Source organism: Garra rufa, chromosome 5, assembly GCF_049309525.1.
Source record: "Garra rufa chromosome 5, GarRuf1.0, whole genome shotgun sequence".
In the NCBI taxonomy this organism is placed as follows: Eukaryota; Metazoa; Chordata; class Actinopteri; order Cypriniformes; family Cyprinidae; genus Garra; species Garra rufa.
The window spans coordinates 18,540,603-18,568,446 of NC_133365.1; the positions used below are offsets into that span (position 1 = coordinate 18,540,603).

Below are 27,844 nucleotides of genomic sequence, written 5' to 3' on the forward strand. Positions count from 1 at the left end.
GACGCAGTAATGCCCTGGGCTTAGCCTTCAAATAACCATTATATAACGGGAGTCACATCGCACCGGCGACTAGAGGAACCAGCAGTTGTGTGGAAACTTTGCGCTGTCGTCTTTCGTAAACCGTGCGCGTCCGTGTCGCTCTCGCTATGAGTTCGCGAACTATTATTTCTTGTTTACACGAAGCCAAACGAGTGGCTATCTTTGGAGGCACACATGGAAATGAGATGTCTGGCATTACGCTGGTAAATATGTGGATACAGAATTCAATCGAGATAGAGAGAGACGGACTGGTGATCAAGCCGTTCATAAGCAACCCTAGAGCAGTGGAGAAATGCACCAGGTACATCGACACGGATCTGAACAGAGCCTTTACGCCTGAGAACCTCAGGTAAATGAACACCTTACGAAACGTACGCGTTGTTTTCTAGCACAATTCCTGCTCGTTTGTTTAAATGTACGCGCTGTTTCGTAAAACGGAGAACAGTCAAGACAATGGACTTTACACTGTCAGACAACTTTTACGCTCGGTTCTTGTGTGTTAGAGGTGTATTATTGCGTTCAGTATGTGTTGTTTATTGTTGTCATGCATACGTCAGATCGACGTCTTTGCCCGCTGCGTTGCTCTCTATGTATTGCGTGTCGCGCCGCGTTTGAACACCGAGTTGTGTTACTGCGTTGGGCTCAGTCTAAATGATTTTGAACGCAGGAACGAGTCATTTGTAAACAGCTCCTTTACATGACACAACCTCCCTGATTTGAGCGATATAGTATCAGTGGAGCGAGCGGTCAGCTGATCCGAGCCGCTCATGTCATCACTGTTGAGAAACGTGAGTGGAGCGTGATTTGGGTCATGAAATAGACTGCAATATTACATCCTCCTACAACACGAAACGATTGTCGATTTTGAGGACCTTTAATTACATCAGCGTTTGTTGAATTTCTGTTTTATAAGTGTGACATTTTACAGTGTCAATATTGCACACATTAATACTTTAAATTACAGTAATGTAACGTTAAATGTGACCCTGGACCACAAAACCAGTCATATGTGTCAATTTTTTAAACATACAATGTATTTTTGGCTATTGCTGCAAATATACCCCTGCTACTTAAGACTGGTTTTGTGGTCCTTAGTCACAAATTATAGGATGAGGGTTTTTTTTTACTCCAAGATAGTATTTATTACTACAGTAGGTGTATATATAAACTCATTTAAAATCTTGAGTCCCATGACAAAGATTTAATGAAAACATTGACCTTTTGTGACAACATGCCCCACTATTATTAAACAGCCTGTTATTGGCTTTCTGGTAAATTTAAACAGTAAAACTATGTATGAAGACAGAAACTTTAGTTTGGAGGGCATAATTCACAGAAAGTACACTACCAGTCAAAAGTTTTTGAACAGTGATCCTTACTAATGTTTTTTTACTTATTTTATTGTCTCTACTGCTTACCAAGGCTGTATTTATTTGATCCACAGTACAGCAAAAACAGTACAATTTTGAAATATTTAATTTTCTATCTGAATATATTTTAAAATGTAATTTATTCCTGTGATTTCAAAGCTGATTGTTTAGCATCAATACTCCAGTCACATGATCCTTCAGAAATCATTCTATTATTATAATGTTAAAAAAGCGCAGTAGAATTTTTTAACAGCATTCATCTAAAAAACAGCATTCATCTAAATGTCTTTATCATCAATTTTGATCAAGTTAAAGCATCCTTGCTAAATAAAAGTATTAATTTATATAATAAAAAAAAAATACTGACTCCAAGCTTTTGAATGTTATATTGTGTAATGTTACAAAAGCTTTTTATGTCAGATAAATACTGATCTTTGGATCTTTCTATTCATCATCCTGGGAAAAATGTACTCAACTGTTTTAAATATTGATAATAATAAGAATAAATGTTTCTTGAACATCAAATCAGCATATTAGAATGGTTTCTGAAAGATCACGTGACACTGAAGACTGGAGTAATGGTGCTGAAAATTTACCTTTGAAAACACAGGAATGAATTACATTTTAAAAATATATTCAAATAGAAAACAGTTCATTTAAATAGTAAAACTATTTCAAAATTGTACTGTTTTTGCTGTACTTTGAGCAGAAGATGTGTCAGAAAATCTACTGTTCAAAAACCTTTGACTGGTAATGTATTTTAAGTTAAATTATATATGAACTAGAAATTTGAAACCAATGTATAAACCCAGTCCAAGAGAAAATGCATATACTTCACTTTTAAATCATGAAGTTAAAAACATATGGGCAGATTTTAACTGCATTTTCCATTCAGATGTCTAAAAAGACAGAATTTGCTTTGTGCTTCAATATCACATTAAATGCAGGGGCATTGATACTTTGTCTTAGAATTACATAAAACAGAGCAAAACAATGCACTCAGAAAACCCTTTTCATTTATTAATAGACCGTTTAAATACAGAATGAGGGTTGCAAAATTGAGACTCACCTGTCTTTGTGGTATTATAAATAAATCTGATCTTGGTCATTGACGTGAAGTCAGGCATATAATAATGTACTGTGAGGGGATGCAAAACATACACTTTGTTTGCAGCTAACTGTTGATTGTTTTTATGCATGTTGGACCAGATGGAAAGCTTAATGAAATTCTCTGTGCTTTATTTTTAATTTCTCTCTTGCTTCATGTGCTTATTAGATGCATTGCTAAAACTTATTTCATTCCTAATGGCGACAAAAGTGCATAATTTTGTCAGTGTTGTGAAATGGTATTATTGCTGGAACATTTCCACTAACTCGACAGTTAGAGCAGTTAATAAATCATTTAAAACCTTCAAGTTTCTAGCTTGGAAAAAAGTAAATTAGTTATTATTTATATAATAGCTGATCTTTTTTTGTCATTCATTACTCTGTTAAAAAAGTTAACTATACACCTGCACCAAATCTGTTTGCATTATGTATTGAAAAGAGAATGTTTATTGATTTACTTTTTTGTTATGTCTTTTGTCTTTTGTTATGTTATGTTTATAATTATTGTATTGATATTGATAAGGATTTTTTCTATCCACAGTGCTCCAGATGTTGAAGCACTGCCATATGAAATCCAGAGGGCCAAGGAAATAAACCGGATGTTCGGACCTAAAGGAAGCTCGGATGCATATGATGTCATCTTTGACCTTCACAACACCACCTCAAACATGGGCTCCACCCTTATTCTGGAAAGCTCAACAGACCTCTTCAACCTTCAGATGGTGCATTATATTAAAGTAAGAAACTAGATACAATTATATTGTACGATGTTATTCAAATATTTAATTATTTACCCTCTGCACCTACACTACTGTTTAAAAGGGTATGACCTTTTTTTTTTTTTTAAAGAAATCAATACTTTTATTCTGAAAGGACACATTAAACTTGTCTAACGTAAATACATAAGAAATACAGTTGAGGTCAAAAGTTTACATACACCTTGAAGAATCTGCAAAATGTTAATTATTTTACTAAAATAAGAAGGATCATATAAAATTGAAGGATCATTTTTTTTTATTTAGTACTGACCTTACATATAGTCCACAAGAGAAAATAATAGATGAATTTATAAAAAAGACCCCGTTCAAAAGTTTGATTCTTAATAGTTGGTTATCTGAATGATACACAGCTGTTTTTTTTTGTTTGTTTTTTTTAGTGATAGTTTTTCATGAGTCCTTTGTTTGTCCTGAACAGTTAAACTGCCTGCTGTTTTTCAGAAAAATACTTTAGGTCCCACAAATTTAACTTATATTGTCTTCTGGAAAACATGTAAGTATCTTCTGTAGCTTCTGAAGGGCAGTACTAAATGAAAAACAATATGATATTTAGGCAAAATAAGAAAAATGCACACATCTTTATTCTGTTCAAAAGTTTACACCCCCAGCTCTTAATGCATAGCTTTTCCTTCTGGAGCATCAGTGAGCGTTTGAACCTTCTGTAATAGTTGCATATGAGTCCCTCAGTTGTCCTCAGTGTGAAAAGATGGATCTCCAAATCATACAGTCATTCTTTGAAAGGGTTTAACTGTTCAAGACAAACAAGGGAACTCATAAACAACTATCACTAAACAAAAAAACACAGCAGTGGATCATTCAGGTAACACAGTATTATAAAGTATTAATTTTTATAAATTATATAATAGATTATATGTAAACATCTTTTATGTGAAGTATTTCATTCAGGTCAGTACTAAATTAATAAATAAAGATTTCTGAAGGCTCATGTGCCACTGAAGACTGGAGTAATGATGCTGAAAATTCAGCTTTGCATCACTAAATTACATTTGAAAAAATATTAAAATGGAAAGCAGTTATTTTAAAATGTAATAATACCTCACAAGAATACTGTTTTTACTGTGTTTTTGATCAAATACCTGCAGCCATCATAAAAATCTTACCAACCCAAACTTTTAAACAGTAGTGCACAAATAATTTGTTGCATGTATCATAGACTGAACATTAAATTCTTTACCAAAACCCAAGGTTTTGCTTAAAGTCTTAAAATTAGCCAATCAAAAGTCATCTTTACACAGACACCTGTGTTCTTCCCACTTTCAGAAAGCTATGGCTCCCCACACCTGTTCAGTACTGTTAAACGAACACCCACAGCTGAAGTATTCAACCACACGCTCTGTGGCCAAACACCCTGTTGGTGAGTACAAAGTCCTGGGATACTCAGCAGGTCAAACCTAATGCTAAATCAAGTTTAATATTATCCCTGAAAGTCAGCCAGCTGCTAAGAAGTGGAATAACCAAGGATAATATTTAAACTCTAGTTATAATGAAAGCATCCAAAGCCTCTGCAGATAATTCTGTCGACATCTAGAGCTCATTCTTTGTCATTTGATGAGACTCCTTTATCCATGAATTAATATTATCCACCTTATTCTTCAATGTGTAAGTAAGCCTATGAGTGAGACTTAACCCGCTATAGGGAAATAACGAGAAAAATAACAATGTGCAGTAAACTGTAAAACTGTTTGCACTACAAACCAGTGTGTTCATAATTAAGACAATACATTAAAATAATATGGTAAGACACCAACACCAAGACAGCAACATCAAGCAGCACACCGTTTTATACACCGTAAGACCGGAAGTCAGACCCATAAAATTTACAAATGGCTGTAAAATAAGGTGGATACTAGAAACACAGTACCAGTTGCACCTCATTTAACATAGCTTTTTACTTCTGTCTTATGATTAGAATAGACCTGTGACCCTTTGTTGGGTCACAACCCACCAGTCAAGTGCTAGTGACTGATGTGTTTGTGTTGCAGGTCTTGAGGTGGGCCCTCAGCCGCAAGGTGTTTTGAGAAGCAATGTATTCGAGTCCATGAGGACGATACTGAAGCATGCACTGGACTTCCTTGAGCTCTTCAATAGTGGTAAGGTCACTGACGGTTAAGCAGAGATCAGTATGCTTACTGCACTGAACCTGGAATGTGTTGCTATAAAGGGATTTTACAACCAGGGTGGCTACAATAGGATTAGTTTCTATATATTCTATAAACTAGGATTATTTTCTTAAATAAACCAATAGTGATCATGTGTGATGTATGGAAAGTGACAGTATGGAACCATAATGTTGTGTTTTTTAGAGCTGTCACACAATTCGATGAGAAATAGCACATGATCGTTTATAGGGGTTTGACTTTTATGTAACTTTCTTTCCCCTCTGGCCATCTGTTTCTCTGCCAGGATAGTGTGTGACATTTCAAGACAAACGGCTATGCTATATATAAACACACTCAAACACACACACTAAAAGCCAAAATGGAACTCATTTGCTAAGCATGTATGCATGCAACCTGTGTACGAACGTTTTCACGAACGAATCATGATTCACTAATACTTTCATACCAAAATGTATTGTAAATTTAAGAAAAAAATAAAGAAACTGAAAGCACGCCTATGCAGAAATCACACTCTGGCCAGTTTTAATAATCTATATTCTGTAGAAATAGGCTATATGTATATAGTTAAGACAAAATGTATGTTTCATGATAGTTATATACTATATATACAGTGGTGTGAAAAAGTGTTGGCCCCTTCCTGATTTTTTATTTTTTTGCATGTTTGTCACACTTTAATGTTTCAGATCATCAAACAAATTTAAATATTAATCAGAGATTACAACACGCAGTGCAGTTTTTAAATGAAGGGTTTTTTTATGTAGGGGGAAAAAAAATCCAAACCCACAAGGCCCTGTGTGAAAAAGTGTTTGCCCCCGTTAAAGCATAACCGTGGTTTATCACACCTGAGTTCAGTTTCTCTAGCCACACCCAGGCCTGATTACTGCCAAACCTGTTCGCAATCAAGAAATCAAGAACTTAAATAGGACCTGCCTGACAACGTGAAGTAGACCAAAAGATCCTCAAAAGCTACACATCATGTTGAGATCCAATGAAATTCAGAAACAAATGAGAACGAAAGTAATTGAGATCTATCAGTCTAGAAAAGGTTATAAAGGCATTTCTAAAAATTTTTGGACTCCAGCAAACCACAGTAAGAGCCATTATCCACAATTGGCGAAAATATGGAACAGTGGTGAACCTTCCCAGGAGTGGCCGGCCGACCAAAATTACCCCAAGACAGCAACAACTCATCCAAGTGTCACAAAAGACCCCACAACAACATCTAAAGAACTGCAGGCCTCTCTTGCCTCAGTTAAGGTCAGTGTTCATGACTCCACCATAAGAAAGAGACTGGGCAAAAATGGCCTGCATGGCAGAGATCCAAGACGAAAACCGCTGCTGAGCAAAAGGAACATAAAGGCTCGTCTCAGTTTTGCCAGAACACATCTTGATGATCCCTTTTTAGAAAATACTCTGTGGACTTTTGGAAGGTGTGTGTCCCATTACATCTGGCATAAAAGTAACACAGCATTTCAGAAAAAGAACATCATACCAACAGTAAAATATGGTGGTGGTAGTGTGATGGTCTGGGGCTGTTTTGCTGCTTCTGGACCTGAAAGACTTGCTGTGATAATTATGTGTTCTCCAGCAGAACAATGATCAAAAAAAAAAACAAAAAACTGCAAATCCACCTCTGAATGGCTGAAGAAAAACAAAATGAAGACTTTGGAGTGGCCTAGTCAAAGTCCTGACCTGAATCCTATTGAGATGCTGTGGCATGACCTTAAAAAGGCGGTTCATGCTCGAAAACCCTCCAATGTGGCTGAATTACAACAATTCTGCCAAGATGAGTGAGCCAAAAATCCTGCACAGCGATGTAACAGACTCATTGCAAGTTATCGCAAATGCTTGATTGCAGTTGTTGCTGCTAAAGGTGGCCCAACCAGTTATTACAGTTTTTCTCAATTGCTAAAACACTATAACCAGTCTTTTGAACTAAAATTTCAAAACTATAACGCCATTTTTGAAAAAGCACACCCATTTCCCTAAACAATAAACACTATTCCCTGCTTTGACACATGAGTTATATTTGGTGAACTGTTACTGCAAAACTCTACACACAAACCCCTACATTTCTCAGTGCTTACACCATGTGGTCATTTAGAAAGCACAAGCATTCAACATTGTTCACTCAATCTGTGAAGTTTGAGCTCAATTAGCACACAATTATCCAAGTGGAAACACTAGGAGTCAAAATTTAGCACACACCAATCAGAACCTAAAAGAAGCCAAAGTCAGCTTACAGTTTTTCTCAGTCACTTTGGTGCATTTCTCAGATCAGAAATGAAATTGTCAAAACTACTTGTTCAACATCCACATCATCTAGTCTCTTGTGCACATCATAAAAAGCTTCTCATTCTTCTGATCAAGTTGTGATTGCTTTGGTACATTCATACAACTGATTAGATACATTTGTCTGCGGTTTCCCACATTATCAGTTGCTATTGTCATGTTGCTCAAAATGTATGATATAGTTCTCTGTGCAATAGTTTGACCCCTCAAAACATCAAGTCATTAGCTCATCGTATAAGTCATTACCTAAATGCAAAATTTTTGATCTAGTTGTTATAAACTGTCAATCATATATTCTACACATTTCTATTAGACTTTTTGTAAATTTGCCATGAATTATTCAAGTGAATCTTGACTTTCACTAATGAAGATAATGTATATCAACCAATGATAAAGCAGTTCTCTGAAATAGCTCAAAGGTACATCTCTTGAACCTTCAATTGGAAAGCATACTGTATATAGACAGAGGACAACGCAGGAGTTACAAAATCTGACAGTAGACTTTCTAATTTTTATTTTTACCTTTGTGCCCATATTTCTTTTTCTTTGCTGTTTCACAATGACACTGTAATGCATTTTTATTTTTTTTCTCAGACCACTAGTACAGTACAAGTGTAACTGTGAATCCTATCCAGTCTTTTTCAATCAGTATCCCACATACAGTAATGTGTAATTTTGAAGTGGAAGAGTAGGAGGTGAAAGAGGAAGAGGAGGAGAAGAAGGTGGATGACAACGACAACGTGGAAGAGACAGAGGGAGGGCAAGGGCGAGAAAACAAGCAGTCTCATATATTTTAGTTGATGAGTGCCAGGGTTGGATCAGGCATGCAAGAGGATTTGACCCCTGCTGCCTGGCCAGGGCTAATTTAGCCTGTGATGCTGAAGAGGTTCTTTGGCCTGTCCCAGACCAAAGACAGGATTCTGGGCAGAAAAATTATATTTTGTTGTTGTTTGCTGTTTTGTACTGTACTCTACAGTACATTAAATTAAGGAATAAAACACTTGCAAAGGCATAGATTTGTTGTTTTCATCATGTGAAAAGTTTTTTATTTGGATTGTTTTGGTTGTATTGTTTTGAATTTATCTCATCAGTGTGTAAAACTGTGTTGTAGTGTGTGTGTTTTTGAGGATTTGTGTGTCATGTCTGAGAGCAAAGTTTGGTTTTTCAGCAAGATTGTGTTGTTTTGAGTGGAGAGCTTCATTTTGACCTCAATATAAGAAGTTTGGGGAATTGAGTTAGGAGTTGTGGATTTGTGTTTAGAGTTTCGCAAATAAGAGGCATAATTTCAAGAAATGTGTTTAAGCAATTGAGAAAAACTGTAAGTTTAGGGGGCAAACAGTTTTTCACACAGGGACATGTGGGTTTGGATTTTGTTTTCCCTTTATAATAAAAAAACACTTCATTCAAAAACTGCATGTTTTGTTTACTTGTTATCTTTGATTAATATTTAAATTTGTTTGATGATCTGAAACATGAAAGTGTGACAAACATGCAAAAACAAAAAAATCAGGAAGGGGCCAACACTTTTTCACACCACTGTAATTAAATGTTATTACGATAAAACGCATATTTCTTTTTTTTTTCTTTTTTTTGGAAACCTGTGATGCTTTTTTTTAGGATTCTTTCTTTCTTTCTTTCTTTAAAATAAATAATACTTTTATTCAGCAAGGATGTGTTAAATTTATAAAAAGTGATAGTTAAAGACTTAAATTTTTAGAAAAGATTTTTATTTTGAATAAATTCTGTTTTTTTTTTTTTACTTCTTATTCATCAAAAACTCCTGAAAAAAGAATCACAGTTTCCAAAAAATATTAAGCAGCATGACTGTTTCCAACATTGATAATAAATCAGCATTAAAGGATTATGTGACACTAAAGACTGCAGTAATGGCTGGTGAAAATTCAGCTTTTTATCACAGAAATAAATTTATATTTTAAAGTATATTAAAATAGAATATTTCATAATATTACAGTATTTTTCTTTATTTTTGATCAAATAAATGCAACTTTGATGAGCATAAGACCTCTTTAACATTAAAAAGCTTAACGATCCAAAACATTTGAACAGCAGTGTATAGTTTATATTATTTCACTATTCTGGCTCTCAGAAATGCATAAAAAAAATTGTAAGATAAGCAGCAGTCACAAGTGCCATTTAAATAATTATTTTAAATATATTAAAATGTTATTTTTCTTATGCCTGTAGGCTGCATTTATTTTCTTAAATATACAGTAAAACAGTAATATTGTGAATATTACCATTTAAAAATATGTTTTGTATTTCATAAATGTAAAAAATTTATTTTATTCCCGTGATGGTAAAGATGAATTTTCAGTAGCCATTACTTTAGTCTGTAATGTCAGATTATTTCCTGTATTCCCTATACAATAGGATTATTTTTGTAATATATACCAATAATAAATGTATGGAAGCCTGTTTCTGATAATGAATAAAAAATACAAGTACATACAATACAATACATCTTACAAGTTATGAGATATAAACTCGAAATTCTGAGAAATTAAGTCGCAATTGTGACTTAATTGTGACTTTATATCTATAAATATTCTGAAAACATTTTTTCCCTCAAAATTGGACTTTAGAACTCACAATTGTGAGTTTATATCTCACAATTCTGAGAAAAAAAATCAGATTTGCGAGAAAAAAAGTCAGAATTGAGAGATATAAACTTGCATTTGTGAGAAAAAAAGTCATAATTTCATGTTTTTATCACATAATTATTATTAAAAAAAATCTGAATTGCGAGGCTTTATCTCAAAATTCTGACTTTATTTCTCACAATTGTAAATTTATATCTTGCAATTCTGATTTTATAACTCGCAATTGCATGTTTATCTCACAATTCAGAGAAAAAAGTCAGATTTGTGAGGAAAAAAGTCAGAATTGTGAGTTTTTATCTTGCAATTGTGAGATTATTTCTCACAAGTGTGAGTTTGTCAAGCAATTCTGAGAAAAAAAGTCAGAATTGTGAGTTTATATCACACAATTCTGACTTCATTACTCGCGATTGCAAGTCTATATCTCACACCTCTGAGAAAAAAAGTCAGAATTGTGAGATTATATCATGCAATTCTGAGAAAAAAAATCAGAATTATGAGTTTATATCTCTTAATTCTGACTTTGTAACCTAAATTTGCGAGTTTATATCACGCAATTCTGATTTTATAACTCGCAGTTGCATGTTTATCTCACAATTCAGAGAAAAAAAGTCAGATTTGTGAGTAAAAAGTCAGAATTGCGAGTTTATATCGCACAATTCTGACTTCATTACTCGCAGTTGCAAGTCTATATCTCACAACTCTGAGAAAAAAAGTCAGAATTGTGAGATTATATCATGCAATTCTGAGAAAAAAAATCAGAATTATGAGTTTATATCTCTTAATTCTGACTTTGTAACCTAAATTTGCGAGTTTATATCACGCAATTCTGATTTTATAACTCGCAGTTGCATGTTTATCTCACAATTCGGAGAAAAAAAGTCAGATTTGTGAGTAAAAAGTCAGAATTGCGAGTTTATATCGCACAATTCTGACTTCATTACTCGCAGTTGCAAGTCTATATCTCACAACTCTGAGAAAAAAAGTCAGAATTGTGAGATTATATCATGCAATTCTGAGAAAAAAATCTGAATTATGAGTTTATATCTCTTAATTCTGACTTTGTAACTTAAATTTGCGAGTTTATATCACGCAATTCTGATTTTATAACTCGCAGTTGCATGTTTATCTTACAATTCGGAGAAAAAAGTCAGATTTGTGAGAAAAAAGTCAGAATTGCGAGTTTATATCGCACAATTCTGACTTCATTACTCGTAATTGCAAGTCTATATCTCACAATTCTTAGAAAAAAAGTCAGAATTGTGAGATAAAGTGTCGCAATAACTTTTAAAATAGTTTATTCAGTGCCGGAAACAGGTTTCCATATAAATGTGCTGTGACAGTATGTTCATTAGGTGTCACAGAATTTGCATTTCAGATTTTTCTGTAATGCATTTGAATAATGTGTTTCTCATATTGTTTATAGATGCTTCATGTTTACATAACTTTCTTTCCCCCTTGGCCATCCGTTGCTCTGCGAGGATAGTGTGTGGCATTTCAAGACAAACGGTTTTGCTCTCAGGTCATTGAGTCAGCAAGCACTGATTTAAATATGAACTGTCCAACCTTGGCATTTCAGCCAGTTTGAAGTATAGACTGCTTCTTCAAGCATTTATCTTCCTCTTTTTTTTCCTCTCAACTGTGGAAACATTTAAACAAGGTAGTCATGTGTACTTTTAGCCTGACATGAATACACAGTTCTCCATGTCTCCCATTAAGCAGGAACATGTTGTGCTGGACAAGCGTGGCTGGTTTCTCTTCTGGTTTTGGTGTTTTGTGACTTGAATACTTGTTTGCTAGTTGGTTAGTTTCCATGTCATTACTAGCTTGCTGGGTTTTGTAGTGTCATGCTGTGTAGAGGGGGCGCATTGTTGTGGATGAATGTCTCATTGTGAGCGCTCAAACGTGCTTTCCGTCGGCCAGTGTGGAACCATGTTTGGACCACATCAACATAACAAGCAAAACAAGAGATCTGACATAATGGAAACTATTAATTAGAGGACTCAGGGATTTGACTGACGCAAGATCCATCTGTTATAAACACAAGCTAACAGCTAAATGATCCAACTGTTTTAATAAGACATTTAATATGACTCATATTACAGTTTAAAGGAAATGGAACATAAACCTTCAGGGGGATTTTCATGCATATATTCATCTTTTCATAATTTGTGCACATGGCTTGTCTTGTTCAACTGCATTTATTTGATCAAAAATACAGTCAAAACAGTATTGGCATTTAAAATATTTCTATTTGAACATTTTAATGCAATTTATTCCTGTGATCAAAGCTGAATTTCTAGCAGTCATTACTTTTTCCAGAAAAAAGTCTTTTTAACATTATAAATGTGTTTAGTGAAAAACACAGCATCTTCTGCATCTTCCTTGTAAGGGTGTTATGTAGCTGTAAAACAACATATGTGACCCTTGACCACAAAACAAGTCATAAAGGTAATTTTTTTTTTAAATTGTTATTTATACATGTACATTTATACATATGAATGTACACATGAATAGATAAGTTTTCCATTGATGTAAGGTTTGTTCAGATAGGCCAGTATATGGCCGAGATACAACTATTTGAAAACCTGGAATCTGAGGGTGCAAAAAAATCTAAATATTGAGAAAAACACCTTTAAAGATGTCCAAATGAAGTTCTTAGCAATTCATATTACTAATCAAAAATTAAGTTTTGATATACAGTCAAGCCCGAAATTATTCATACCCCTGGCAAATTCTGACTTAAAGTTACTTTTATTCAACATATTCAAGTTTTTTTTCTGACCGGAAATGACACAGGCTTCTTCCAAAAGATACTAAGACGATGTACAAGAGCCATCATTGTGGAAAAAAATATTTCTCAGCTTTTATTTACATTTGAACAAAAAGTGGCATGTCCAAAATTATTCATACCCTTTGCAAACTGTCACAGTCTATGGGAAAATCCAAAGTTCTATACCATTCCAAATAGTCCAAGCTGTTCTAAAGCATTCCAATTACCCTGATTCATTGGGAACAGCTGTTTTAATCAACTCAACAGGAGAAAAACAGAAGCTCTCTGCTGTTGGTTTGTGGACAGTCATGGCTAAGACAAAGGAGCTCACTGAGGACCTGCGGCTGCGCATTGTGGCTGCTCACAAGTCAGGAAAGAGCTATAAGACCATATCTAAATGTTTTGAAGTTTCAGTGGCTACAGTGCAAAGTATTATTAAAAAATACAAGACGTTCTGCACTGTGAAAAATCTCAAAGGACGTGGTCGGAAGCCAAAAGTGACAGCTGTGCTGGCCAGGAGGATAGTGAGAGAGGTAAAAAAGAATCCAAGGATCACCACCAAGGCCATCCTGATGAATCTGGGCTCTGCTGATGGCAACATCTCAAGGCAGACAGTCCAACGGACACTGCACACTGCTGGGTTCCACGGACACAAACCAAGGAGGACACCACTTCTCCAGATAAGGCACACAAAAGCCCGCTTGGCCTTTGCAAATGCTCATCTGGACAAAGAAGAAGACTTCTGGTCTTCTGTTTTATGGTCAGATGAAACAAAAATTGAATTGTTTGGCCACAATGATGTAGCCTTCATTTGGCGTAAAAAAAGAGAAGCCTTCAACCCTAAGAACACCATCCCCACTGTCAAACATGGTGGTGGGAACCTAATGTTTTGGGGTATTTTTCAGCCGGTGGACCAGGGAACCTAATCACAGTTAACGGCACCATGAAAAAGGAGCAATACATGAAAATTCTCAACAACAACATCAGGCAGTCTGCAGAGAAACTTGGCCTTGGGCACCAGTGGACTTTTTAGCACGACAACGACCCAAAACACACTGCAAAAGTGGTGAAGAAATGGTTAGCAGACAAAAACATTAACGTTTTGCAGTGGCCCAGCCAGAGTCCTGACTTCAATCCAATTGAGAATCTGTGGAGGGAGCTAAAGATCAGGGTGATGGCAAAAAGACCCTCCAACCTGAAAGAGTTGGAGCTCATTGCTAAAGATGAATAGGCAAAAATACCAGTGGAGACATGCAATAAGCTGGTCAGCAATTATAGGAAGCGTTTGATTGCTGTAATAGCCAATAAATGAATTTCTATTGATTATTGGGAAGGGTATGAATAATTTTGGACATGCTACTGTTTGTTCAAATGTAAATAAAAGATGAGTAATTTTTTCCACAATGATGCCTCTTGTACATCGTCTTATTATCTTCTGGAAGAAGTCTGTGTCATTTCTAATTAAAAAAAAAACCTTGCTGGTTGAATAAAAGTAACTTTTATTCGGAATTTGCCAGGGGTATGAATAATTTCGGGCTTGACTGTATTTACAGTTGGAAATGTACAAAATATCTTCATGGAACATAATCTTTACTTAATATCCTAATGATTTTTGGCATAAAAGAAAAATCTATAATTTTGACCCATACAATGTATTTTTTGCTATTGCTACAAATATACCCGTGCTACTTAAGACAGGTAAGAAAAAGTTTTGTGGTCCAATGTCACACATTATTGGTCATTTCAGACTTGCCAGTTAACTTAAAATGTAAAATCTGTTGTATTTTGTTCTAGATAGTGATAACAAGGAAGATATGACAAATCTGTACTGTAATGTGAGGAGTGTCAAACTCTTTGTAGCAACTTGGAAAAGTGATATTTTTAGTGACCGCCCATGTCAGCACATGTCTGACATACCCATAAACCTGACAGCCTCACAATGCTGAACTTTATCCTCTGAGTGCTAAAACATATTATTTACATATTTCATGAACACAGTAACACAGGATGGAAAAATCCTCAGACTAATGGACAGAGCGAAGCTGGCAAATAGGTCTGCTTATGTAAAGAAATATTTTGCTTTTACAACATTTCTAGGCCAGCTTGATCCCACTCCCTGCTGAAGGACCCAAAGCTGAAAAAATACAACATGATCTAAGCATAATAAACATGCTTCTAGATTGAACTACATGTAATACATCTTTATAAGCAACTGATTAATACTTAAAGGAATAGTTTACCCAAAAAATGAAACTTGAAAATGTACTCACCTTTTTTTGAGTTCCTTCATCGGATTTTAACAAAGAAACAACAGATTTGGAGAAATTTCGCATTACATCACTTGCTCACCAATGGATCCCCCTGCAGTGAATAGGTGCTGTCAGAATAAGCCCAAACAGCTAATAATAACATCACAAGTAATCCACACGACTCCAGTTCACATCTTGAGAAGTGAAAAGTTGCGTGTTTGTAAGAAATAAATTCATGACTTTTTTAACTTAAAGCCGACAATTTTGGTCCTATCATATTAGGACTGAAATATGCACAGATCAAGTACCATTTAAAAGCACACACCAACCAAAGTACTTATGAACAAACAATTCAGGGGAAACCCCCTTGTCATCCAAGATATTCATGTCTTTCTTTCTTCAGTCGCAAAGAAATTAAGGTTTTTGAGGAAAAACATTCCAGGATTTTTCTCGATATAGTGGACTTCAATGGTGGCCAACAGGTTAAAGGTCAAAATTGCAGTTTCAATGTAGCTTCACAGGGCTCTACACAATCCCAACTGAGGAATTTTGCTTATCTAGCAAAACGAACGTCATTTTCTTAAAAAAATTAAAATGTATATACTTTTTAACCACTGAAGACTGGAGTAATGGCTGATGAAAATTCAGCTTTGCATGACAGAAATAAACTATATTTTAAAGTATATTCAAATAGAAAACTGTTATTTTAAATTGCAAGGATAATTCATACTATTACTTTTTTTCCTGTATTTTTGATCAAATAAATGCAGCCTTGATGAGCATAAGGAACTTTTTTAAAAACATTAATAAATCTTACTAATCCCAAGCTTTTGAACGGCAGTGTATATATGCCCACTTAAAAATTAAAAAATTTCTAATCTAAATATATTTCTAAATTTTTTAACAGTTTGAATGAATTTAAAAAAGTTGTTTTGCACTGCAAATATTTAATGAAATCCATGGTAGGTAATGAAGAATTTATACTCTTAGATTTTTAAACATTATATAGGTCTACCTCTAGTGTATGTCTGCACAGTTCAGTCTCCACTGCCCTCTAGCCTCTGATTCAACACTCTGTTGACACAAATACTGACCTGAAATAGCCTTAAAACAACAAAAACCTCTCAGCACTGTGCTTATATTTCATACATCATGGGAATTTGCCTACTGTCAAAACTCTGTTTTTGTGGTACTGGTGCACAAAAAACAGAGTTTGACTGACATTTTTGTCAAGATATGAGTCTTGTCATATAAGGAGAGAAATATGCACAGATCAAGTACAATTTAAAAGCAAAAACCGTCCAAAGTACTTATAAACAAACGTTTCAGTGGATTATTATGTGAGAGAACAACAAGGGATGGACCTTTCAATGCAGCTTCAAAGGGCTCTACACAATCCCAGCTGAGGAATTTTACTTATCTAGCAAAATGTTTGGTCATTTTCTTAAAAAAAAAAAAAAATTAATTGATTAATTTAAATTGATATAAGTTATTTTAAATTGCAATAATATTTTATAATATCACTTTTTTCCTGTATTTTTGATCAAATAAATGCAGCCTTGATGATAAGAGAATTTTTAAAACATTTATAAATCTTACTGATCCCATACTTATGAACAGCAGTGTATTTATGCCTACTTAAAAAAAATGCTAGTTTTTTTTTATTTCTAATCTAAGTAATTTTCTAATATTTTAATAAATGTTTTAACAGTTTGAATGAATTCAAATAAGTTGTGTTTGTACTGAAAGTGTTTCATAAAATCCATGCTATGTAATGAAGAATTTATACTCTTAGATTTTTTAAACAGTATATAGGTCTACCTCTAGTGTATGTCCGCACAGTTCAGATCCTGATGCATGTATGACGAATGCACAAGTTCAGGAACAGTCTTCACTGCCCTCTAGCCTCTGATTCAACACTCCGTTGACTCTAATACTGACCTGAAACAGCCTTAAAACAACCACACAAAAACCTCTCAGCACTGTGCTTATATGTCATGCATCATGGAAATTAACTTATCTGTCAAAACTCTGTTTTTGTGGTGTTGGTGCACAAAAAACAGAGTTTGACCGACATTTTGAGTGCTGTCATATAAGGAGAGAAATATGCACAGATCAAGTACTATTTAAAAGCAAAAAGAACTTATAAGCAAACGTTTTAGTGGATTATTATGTGAGAGAACAACAGGGGATGGACGCATTTTGGCCCAAAGCGATGAAATCACCTTAATGGTCTATTTGTTTATTACAAACAAGCAGTTTTTCACTTCGCTAAATGTTAAAGGAGACGCTTACTTGCAGAATAAAAATGTCCTTTTAATTTACTCACCCCCATGTCATCCAAGATATTCATGACTTTCTTTCTTCAGTCGCAAAGAAATTAGGGTTTTCGAAGAAAACATTCCAGGATTTTTCTCTATATGATAGACTTCTATGGAGATTAATGGGTTGAAGGTCCAAATTGCAGTTTCAATGCAGCTTCAAAGGGCTCTACACAATCCCGGCTGAGAAATTTGCTAATCTCAAAATGTTCATAGATTGTCTTTAAAGAAATTAAAATGTATATACTTTTTAACCACAAATGTTCTGCGTTACGCATGTGTGCCTTCACCCATTACATAGTCATATTGAAAAGGTCACACGTGGTTAGTTCGTCTATGTACTGCGGTTCAAAAAGGTAGGGTAGGGCAAAAAACTCTCATTTTCTCCTCCAACTTCAAAATCATCAGACATCGTTGTTTTACCTTTTTTTGTAAAGGGCGTTTGACTTTTCTTTGCATGTTCGCTTTGTAAACACTGGGTCAGTACTTCCACCTACGTCACATGTGACATTTGTGAGCATTTGTGGTTAAAAAGTATATAGATTTGTATTGTTTAAAGAAAATGACCAATCGTTTTGCTAGATAAGATTATTCCTTGGCTGGGATTGTGGGACCTTTAAACCATTGGCCAACACTGAAGTCCACTATATGGAGAAAAATCCTGGAATGTTTTCCTCAAAAACCTTCATTTCTTTGCGACTGAAGAAAGAAAGACATGAACATCTTGAATGACATGGGGGTGAGTAAATTACCAGGAAATGTTTCTTCTGAAAGAGAGTTGTGAGGATTTCTTTGGAATTATTGCGCTGTTTTTATCAGCTGTTTAGACTCTCATTCTGACGGCACCTTTTTTTGTTTTTCTTTACTCTGTCATAGGTGTAGAGTTTCCTCCGTGTACAGTGGATGTATTCAGAGTCCAGGAGAGGATGGACTACCCCAGAGACACCAATGGCAACATCACAGCTATGGTGCATCCTCATCTGCAGGTATTCTAAGTGAACCATCCAGTGACTGTATAGAGACACATGTTTCTTTTAAAAGGAAAGCATATACCCTTGAGCGACATATAAAAGCGTTGCTCTTTATGACAGGGATTCGGCGAGGGGGAAACACATGTAAGAAAATGTGTCCTGTGACTCAGATGTTTGCTGTGCTTGTTTTTACTCCCAAGCTTCACTTGTTTTCCACACTAATGGTCCTGTTCTATTCCCTCTCTTTCTTATTCTGTGTAGGACTGTGACTGGGAGCCTTTGAACCGGGGTGACCCTATGTTCCTAACATTCGATGGGAGAACAATCCTTTATGAAGGTGCCAACACAGTGTACCCCACGTTTATTAATGAGGCTGCATATTATGAAAAACAGCAGGCCTTCGTGACCACCTGTAGAGAAATACTAGCTGCTAATGCTATCAGAAAAGCATTCAATTAATGTTTTTTTTTCTTAAAAGTCACTATGACGCTTAGGTAGTTGACATGTTTGTCATGTACTGTACTTTAACTAAATGTCAACGTCAAAAGTTTTCTAATTCTTAAATATATATAATGGAGTTTTAAGACCTTTTATTTAAAAAAAAAATTGTAACACCACAGAACTTTTTGATTGAAACGTAAAAAAGCCAAAAGTTTATTATAATTGTCTTAAACGTGATTGTAAGAAGTCACAATATCTAAATTTGACATTATATATACCATATATAACACTATCATTCAAATGTTTGTGGTCAGTAAGATTGAAATGAATACAAACGTACAATTTAACAATTTTAAATAAATGCTTACTGTTTTCACATAAAATATTAAGAAATGAGCACCAAATTGGCATTAGAATGATTTCTGAAGGATCATGTGACGCTGTAGACTGGAGTAAAATTCACATTTGATACCACAGGAATAAATTATGTATAAATCACTAAATTTCAAATAATTTAAAATAATTTTTTAGAGAACAAAGTTATTTTAAATCCACAATATTTATTTCGTTATATATATTTTTGACTGTATTTTTGCCCCCAAAGGGGTGTGTGTGTGTGTGTGTGTGTGTGTGTGTGTGTGTACACTGCCGTTCAAAAATGTGGGATCTGTAAGATTTGTAATATTTTTAAAGAAATATTTTCTGCTCATCAAGGCTATGTTTATTTGATTAAAAAATACAAGAAAAAACAGTAATATTGTAAAATATAATTGCAATTTAAAATAGTGGTTTTCTATTTTAATATACTTTAAAATAGAATTTATTCCTGTGATGCAAATCTGAATTTTCCACATAATTACTTCAGAAATCATTCTAATAAGCTGATTGATTATCAGTGTTGGAAACAGTTGTGCTGCTTAATGTTTTTTTGGAACCTGTGATCTGTTTTCACGATTCTTTGATGAATAAAACATTAAAAAGAACAGCATTTATTTAAAATATAAATCTTTTGTAACAATATACACTACTGTTCTTTGAAAGAATTTATTACTTTTATTTAGCAAGGTTGTGTTAAAATGACTTAAAGTGATAGTAAAGACTTATATTGTTAAAAAAAAATCTATTTGAAATAAATGCTGTTCTTTTTAACTTTTTATTCATCAAAGAATCCTGAAAAAAGTATCAGAGTTTCCAAAAAAATATTAAGCAGCACAACTGTTTCCAACATTGATAATAAAGTAATAAATCAGTATATTAGAATGATTTCTGGATCATGTAACACTGAAGACTGGAGTAATGGCTGGTGAAAAATGTAGCTTTGCATCACAGAAATTAATTATAATTTAAAGTATATTCAAGTTATATATATTCAAGTTTTTTAAATTGCATTTTCTGATCAAATAAATGCAGCTTTGATGAGCATAAGAGACTCCTTTTAAAACATTAATAAATCTTACTGATCCCAAACATTTGAACGGCAGTGTATATATGCCCACTTGAAAAATTAAAAATGCTAGTTTTTTATTTCTAATCTAAATGAGATTAAGATGCTTTTTAAATTTTCTAACCGTTTAAACGAATTCAAATAAGTTGTGTTTTGTACTGAAAATGTTTCATGAAATCCATGGTATGTAATGAAGAATTTATACTCGTCGATTTTTTTAATAATGATATAGGTCTACCTCTAGTGTATGTCTGCAGTTCAGATCCTGATGAAGTGTATGTCAAATGCACAAGCTCAGGAACAGTCTTCACTGCCCTCTAGCCTCTGATTCAACACTCTGTTGACTCTAATACTGACCTGAAACAGCCTTAAAACAACCACACAACAACCTCTCTCTGCTTATATGTCATGCATCAAGGGAAACAAATCATCTTTTTTGTGCTATTTGTGATGCAAAAGTGTTGTAGTCTAAGTCTTCTAGCTCCTGACTTAATCCTCATTTAAGTGGTGGAACCCAATTATTGCCTTAATTGAACAAATAGGATTTTTTGTCTGATAGAAAGAGTTAGGATTAACATAAAGTGATATACAATAGAATTTGGTGTACTATGTGGTGGACTTTATAGACTGATGGATAAGCTCAGCAGGCACTGAAAAGAAGAAGCGTGATTTTAAAGAAATATTATGTGTGCTTCTTCCACTGTGATTTTGTTTTGTGATGTATGTGGTTTGTGCAAATTGTCGAAAGGCCCATTATTGTGCGTTATGTTTTGAAATAGTGTGATGTTTTAAAATATCATATCTATCTATGCAAGCAATAATACATTCACTTTATGTGAACAGATGTTCTTAATTTATTCCAAATTGAAGATTATTTTGTTATACATTTACAAATTATTCCATACAGTTGATTACATACTGTGTTGCATAATGTTGTTAAGGTCCAAGTGGTATTGAGTATTGCTTGATAAAGTTTAATGTTGTCAAAATGTGGAATATAATGTATTTTAATGTACTGTAATAGGCATTGTCACAATGTATGTGTAATACATAACGTCTTGTCAGTCTTAATGAGATTAATTAATACGGAGTAATAATTTCATAATGTAAATGTATTATGTAAAGCATTTACATAAAGCCACAAGAGATTTCTATTTTGTCTCACTTTTCAAACGAACAATAAAAAGTTTGTCTTTATTAAATCTACTCCGCACTTTTTAATTTGAACAGATCCCCTAGTATAAAAACAATAGTTCACCTAAAAATTACAATTATATTTATTTAATTATCATTTTAAAAAAGGATTATATTCAATAACTATATACTGGTTTGGAATGACATGAAGTTGGTGACGATAACAGAATTTTCATTTAGAAAAAACTCCTTAAAATGTACTTACCATCAGGCTATTCAAGATGTAGATGAGTTTGTTTGTTCATCTGAACAGGTTTGGAGAAATGTAGCATTACATCACTTGCTCACCAATGGATCCTCTGCAGTGAATGGGTGCCGTCGGAATGAGAGTTCAAACAATAATCCACACGACTATCAGTTCACATCTTCTAAAGCAAAAAGTTGTGTATGTAAGAAACAAACTCACCATTAAGGCGTTTTAAATTTAAGCTGTAATTTCTGGCCAAAATACTAGTCCATAATTCATAATAATGCTTCCACTTGTTGCAAAATAACAAATCCACCAACATATTTGTGACCCTGGATCACAAAACCAGTCTTAAAGGTTGTATCAGCGATTTCTAGCCTAAAACATAAAGTGTCAATTTCACCTGACCTTTCTTCACGATCCGCTCGCTGCCTGCCCCATAAATTGTCTGTGAAAAAACCGCGTCTCTCTGGTCAGCCTAGGGTCCGAGATATGCCAAAAAAACAATCGGCACTACCAACCTTTCCACAGATAAACAAACAGTGTTCCAACCAATCACCGTCAGGGGTTTGGTGTTGTGGACTTTCCTACTGGTGCTGGGATGTGAGGGAGGCGGAGCGAAAGTCCACAACACCAAACCCCTGACGCTGATTGGTTGGAACACTGTTTGTTTTTGTGTGGAAAGGTTGGTAGTGCCGATTGTTTTTTTGGCATATCTCGGACCCTAGGCTGACCAGAGAGACGCGGTTTTTTCACAGACAATTTATGGGGCAGGCAGCGAGCGGATCGTGAAGAAAGGTCAGGTGAAATTGACACTTTATGTTTTAGGCTAGAAATCGCTGATACAACCTTTAAGTCGCTGGGGTATATTTGTAGCAATAGCCAAAAATACATTGTATGGGTCAAAATTATTGATTTTTCTTTTATGTCAAAAATCATTAGGAAATTAAGTAAAGATCATGTTACGTTAAGATTTTTTGTAAAATTCCTACTGTAAACCTATCAAAATGTAATTTTTGATTAGTAATATGCATTGTTAAGAACTTAATTTGGACAACTTTAAAGGTGATTTTCTCTGTATTTTGATTTTTTTGCACCCTCAGATTCCAGATTTCAAATAGATGTATCTCGGCCAAATATTGTCCTATCCTAACAAACTATACATCAATAGAAAGCTTATTTATTGAGCTTTCATATGATGTATATATCTCAGTTTTGTCAAATTTAACCTTATGACTGGTTTTGTGGTCCAGGGTCACATTTGTTTTGGACTGTGCATGATCTGTGCACATTCCTCTTCTGAATCAGACAAGATGACTACTTCTTGAAGTTAATTGATGGACTTACTTAATTGTGGATTACTTGTTTTGTTATAATCAACAGTTTGGACTATCATTCTGATGGCACCTATTCACTGCATTGGTGAGCAAGTGATGCAATGTTAAATTTTGAGTGGGCTGAGGGAGAGTACAATTTTCAGTAAATGTTCATTTTTGGCCAAACTGTTCCTTTAAGATATTTTTAATGTTCTGTGTTTTGTTGTACAGTTGAAGTCTCTGAAGAATCTGTAAAATGTTAATTATTTTACTAAAATAAGAGGGATCATACAAAATGCATGTTATTTTTTATTTAGTTCTGACCTGAATAAAATATTTCACATTAAAATATGTTCACATATAGTCCACAAGCAAAAATAATAGTTGAATTTATAAAAATGACCCTGTTCAAAAGTTTACATACACTTGATTCTTAATACTGTTGTTTTCTTTATGATCCACAGCTGTTTTTTTTTTTTTTAGTGATAGTTGTTCATAAGTCCCTTGTTTTTTCTAAACAGTTAAACTGCCTGCTGTTCTTCAGAACAATTCTTCAGGTCCCACAAGTTTTTTGGGTTTTCAGCATTTTTGTGTATTTGAACCATTTTCAACAATGATTGTATGATCCATCTTTTCACACTGAGGACAACTGATGGACTCATATGCAACTATTACAGAATGTTTAAATGCTGACTGATGCTCCAGAAGGAAACACGATGCATTAAGAGCTGGGGGTGAAAACTTTTGAAAAGAATGAAGATGTGTAAATTTTTCTTATTTTGCCTAAATATATATAATTTTCATTTAGTACTGCCCTTCAGAAGCTACAGAAGATACTTACATGTTTCCCAGAAGACAAAATAAGTTAAATTTACCCTGATCTTCAAATTCAAAACAGCTCTTAAAGGAGAAGTTCATTTCCAGAAGATGTTCATGTCTTTTTTTTTTCTTCATTTGTAAAGAAATTATGTTTTTTGAGGAAACATTCCAGGATTTCTTTTCATATAGTGGACTTCTATATAGCCCGTGAGTTTGAACTTCCAAAAAGCAGTTTAAATGCAGCTTCAAAGGACTCTAAACAATCTCAGCTAAGGAAGAAGAAACGTATCTAGCAAAACAATCGTTTTGAAAAAAAAAAAGAGTTTATATACTTTTTAACTTCAAATGCTCATCTTGTCTAGCTCTGCGTGAACTCTGTGTACTCCGGTTCAAGACAGTTAGAGTAGGTCGAAAAACTCCCATCTCATTTTCAGTACCGACCCAGTGTTAACAAAGTGAACATGCGAAGAAGATCAAATGCCCTTTACGAAAAAAGGTAAAACAGCGATGTGGAGTAGAGAAAATGAGATGGGAGTTTTTGACATACCCTGTCTCGAACCAGAATACAGTACACGCAAAGCTAGACAAGACAAACATTTGAGGTTAAAAAGTATATAAATTGTAATTGTTTTTAGAAAATAATTGATTGTTTTGCTAGATAAGACCCTTCTTCCTTAGCTGTGATTAGTTATAGCCCTTTAAAGCTGCATTTAAACTGCATTTTGGAAGTTCAAACTCGGGGGCACCATAGAAGTCGACTATACGGAGAGAAATCCTGAAATGTTTTTTTTTTTTTTTTTCAAAAAAAAAATAATTTCTTTACGACGGAAGAAAGAAAGACATAAACATCTTGGATGACAAGGTGTTAAGTAAATTATCTTTACATTTTTGTTCTGAAAGTGAAATTCTCTTTTAATTTCCTTCTGGAGCATCAGTGAGCGTTTGAACCTTCTGTAATAGTTGCATATGAGTTCCTCAGTTGTCCTCAGTGTGAAAAGATGGATCTCCAAATCATACAGTCATTGTTGGAAAGAGTTCAAAAACAAAAAAGGCTGAAAAACTGAAGAATCTGAGACCTGAAGAATTTTTCTGAAGAACAGTGGGCACTTTAACTGTTCAGGACATACAAGGGACTCATAAAAAACTATCACTAAAGAAAGCAAACAAACAAAAACAGCTGTGGATCATTATACAGTATTAAGAATCAAGTGTGTGTAAACTTCTGAACAGGGTCCTTTTTATAAATTCAACCATTGTTTTCTCTTGTGGACTAAATGTTTTTGTTTTTTTATGTGAAATATCTCATTCAGGTCAGTACTAAATAAAAAATAACTTGCATTTTGTATAATCCCTCTTAATTTTGCTAAAATAACATTTAGCAGATTCTGCGAGGTGTATGTAAACTTTTGACTTTAACTGTATAAACTGACCACTAGAGAGCAGCACTTCATCATTAAACCTAAGGAAATAACTTTCTTTTTTGCCCTTGATTCCAAGATATTAAAAAGGCTGTTGTTCTAGAAGTTGCAGGATTGCTGAATTACTAAATTTGCAGTTTGTTAGCCACATTTGCTTTAGTAAGGAGAGAAAAAAAAGCAGTTTTCATAAGTGAAAAAATGCCACATAGTGACGTTTCCCCTCATACTAATTGTAAATGATCTGCGGGATGGGCAAATATGCATACTAACATGAAACGGGCATCTAAATCTTAGTTGAATCACCATCGTCTTGTGTAAATACCAAGCGATTCATTGTCGTGTGTGCCTTACTCACAGGTGGGTAATACGGTGCATCATGTGTATCACTGTGTGTCACATTTTGTCAGTTTGCTAGAAAGTGTGGAGTGATTTTAATGTGTGAATCACCATGGTAACTGAAGCAAGTTATGTATCAGTCACTGTTGATCGGTAAAAGTTGAATAGGCTTTTAGAAAACAAAACGACCTTGCAGTTCTGGGACAGAGTCCAAAACGGAACAAAGCCCTTCTAAAGGGTTCTCTCTTTCCCAAATGAAAGATATTGCACTGAGCTACTAAAACAAGCTTGAATTTACAGGAAGACTTTCTCTCTTTGGCTGGAGTTAAAGGCATTGATGCGTATCAAATAAAGGATGACCTAATCGGGTCTTCGGTTTCTGACACTGTTCATTGTGATGCCAGTTTTATAATGGCTCTAAGCCCAGAGGCTTTGGCATAACTACAATAATTGGTGAATAATTGTTAGGTATGCTAAGAATTATACTAGATCATGTTAGATGTTTACACCCCGCTGATGGTTCATGCAGACTGAGTGTTTTGCATCAGCTGAAGATGTGATGAGAAGAGCCCTAGGCCTTTCAGAGGTATGACTGCATTAGCTCCAGTGAATGCACTCGTCTCCTGTTTCTAATGTAACAGACCATTCTTTCCTCCCCCAACTGCCTCATAATTACCATCTTACTCATCGTTTTTTCCTCCCACACTGAAAACAAGTCATTTTCCTTGTTTTTTATAATGCATTTTTTTTAATGAAAATGTCATGTTTCCCCTTAGAATGTAATATATTTATTAAAACTTTGACAATATTCACTTTAGTGTTATTTTAGTATCACTGAGATGCTATTATAATTTTCCTTTTTTTTTTTTTGTTAGTAGTTTTGGTGCGTTTTGTCATTTGTATTAGTTACTGTTTTTTAAAATATGTCTGTATTTGTTTATTATTTTTTTAAAAAGTACATTTATTTATTTAACATTTATTTGTAAACCTGAACTGAAATGTATATCAACAGGCAAATATTTTTATATATGTCTATATATGTTTATTATTTTATCTCCGTTTGTTTAAGTTATTTAAGTAAAACTAAATAAAAATATGTTATTTATTTGTTATTTTTGGTTTTGGTTTTTATAATAGTTCTTTTAGTTAATGTTTTAGTAATTTTGGTGAGTTTTGTCATTTAAAAAAGTTATTAGTTAATGGTTTTTTTTTTTAAATATGTCTGTGTTGATTATTTTTGAGTACATTTATTTATTTAACATTTCAAAAGTTATTTTATTTTATTTTATTTTATTAGAACATTTATTTATATAAAAATTGGAAGTACATGCATGTGTAAACCTATTAGTTACTGTTTTTTTTTAATATTTATTTTATTTACGCAATTTTTTATAAATATGTCTATATATGTTTATTATTTAATTTCAGTTTCAGTTTAAGCTATTAAAGTAAAACTAAATGAAAATAAGAAATGTTGCTTTGACACCTAGCTGAATTAAAATCTTTTTTTAAATAATCAATAAATTAAAATAAATATGTCAATTTATTTCAGGAACAAAAATAATTATTTATTTGTTAATAATTGTTAATTTAGTCAACTTTTTTAGTAATTTTGGTGTGTTTTGTCATTTTTATTAGTTATTGCTTTTTTTTAAAAAAATATGTCTATATATGTTTTTTTTAAGTAAAAGTATTTATTATTTATTTAACAATTTGGAAGTATTTAATTTAATTAAATTTTATTTTATTTTTGTAAACCTGAACTAAAATGTATATCAATAGGCAAATATTGTATATATAATATATGTCTATATATATAAATATGTTATATATCTATGTTTATTATTTTATTTCAGTTTAAGTTTAAGATAATCAAGTTAACTAAATGAAAATGATCATGTTTTTGTACAATTTATTTTATTTCAGGAACAAAAATTGTATTTATTTATTTTCATGATTTTAGCTTTAGATTAATTACAATAACCCTGATTTACTCACCCTCATGTCGTCTCAAACCTGTATGACATTCTTT

At 33.6% G+C, this 27,844-nt stretch overlaps 1 protein-coding gene across 1 annotated transcript; it reads left to right on the forward strand.

The window, feature by feature from the left end:
* aspa (aspartoacylase) lies at positions 1-21,744 on the forward strand. The gene is made up of 6 exons (XM_073839467.1): positions 1-388; positions 3,058-3,253; positions 4,574-4,667; positions 5,296-5,403; positions 18,563-18,672; positions 18,919-21,744. The coding sequence occupies exons 1-6, from the start codon at positions 147-149 to the stop codon at positions 19,114-19,116; spliced, it is 948 nt and encodes a 315-aa protein (XP_073695568.1). The 5' UTR covers positions 1-146; the 3' UTR covers positions 19,117-21,744.
* Positions 21,745-27,844: the final 6,100 nt, after the last annotated feature.

What these genes read in the sequence shown, in the direction of transcription:
- aspa (XM_073839467.1), top strand. Translation starts at nt 147, where the DNA reads ATGAGTTCGCGAACTATTATTTCTTGTTTACACGAAGCCAAACGAGTG. An exon ending in TTTACGCCTGAGAACCTCAG is followed by an intron (nt 389 to 3,057) that starts GTAAATGAACAC and finishes TTCTATCCACAG; the next exon opens with TGCTCCAGATGTTGAAGCAC. An exon ending in CCTTGAGCTCTTCAATAGTG is followed by an intron (nt 5,404 to 18,562) that starts GTAAGGTCACTG and finishes ACTCTGTCATAG; the next exon opens with GTGTAGAGTTTCCTCCGTGT.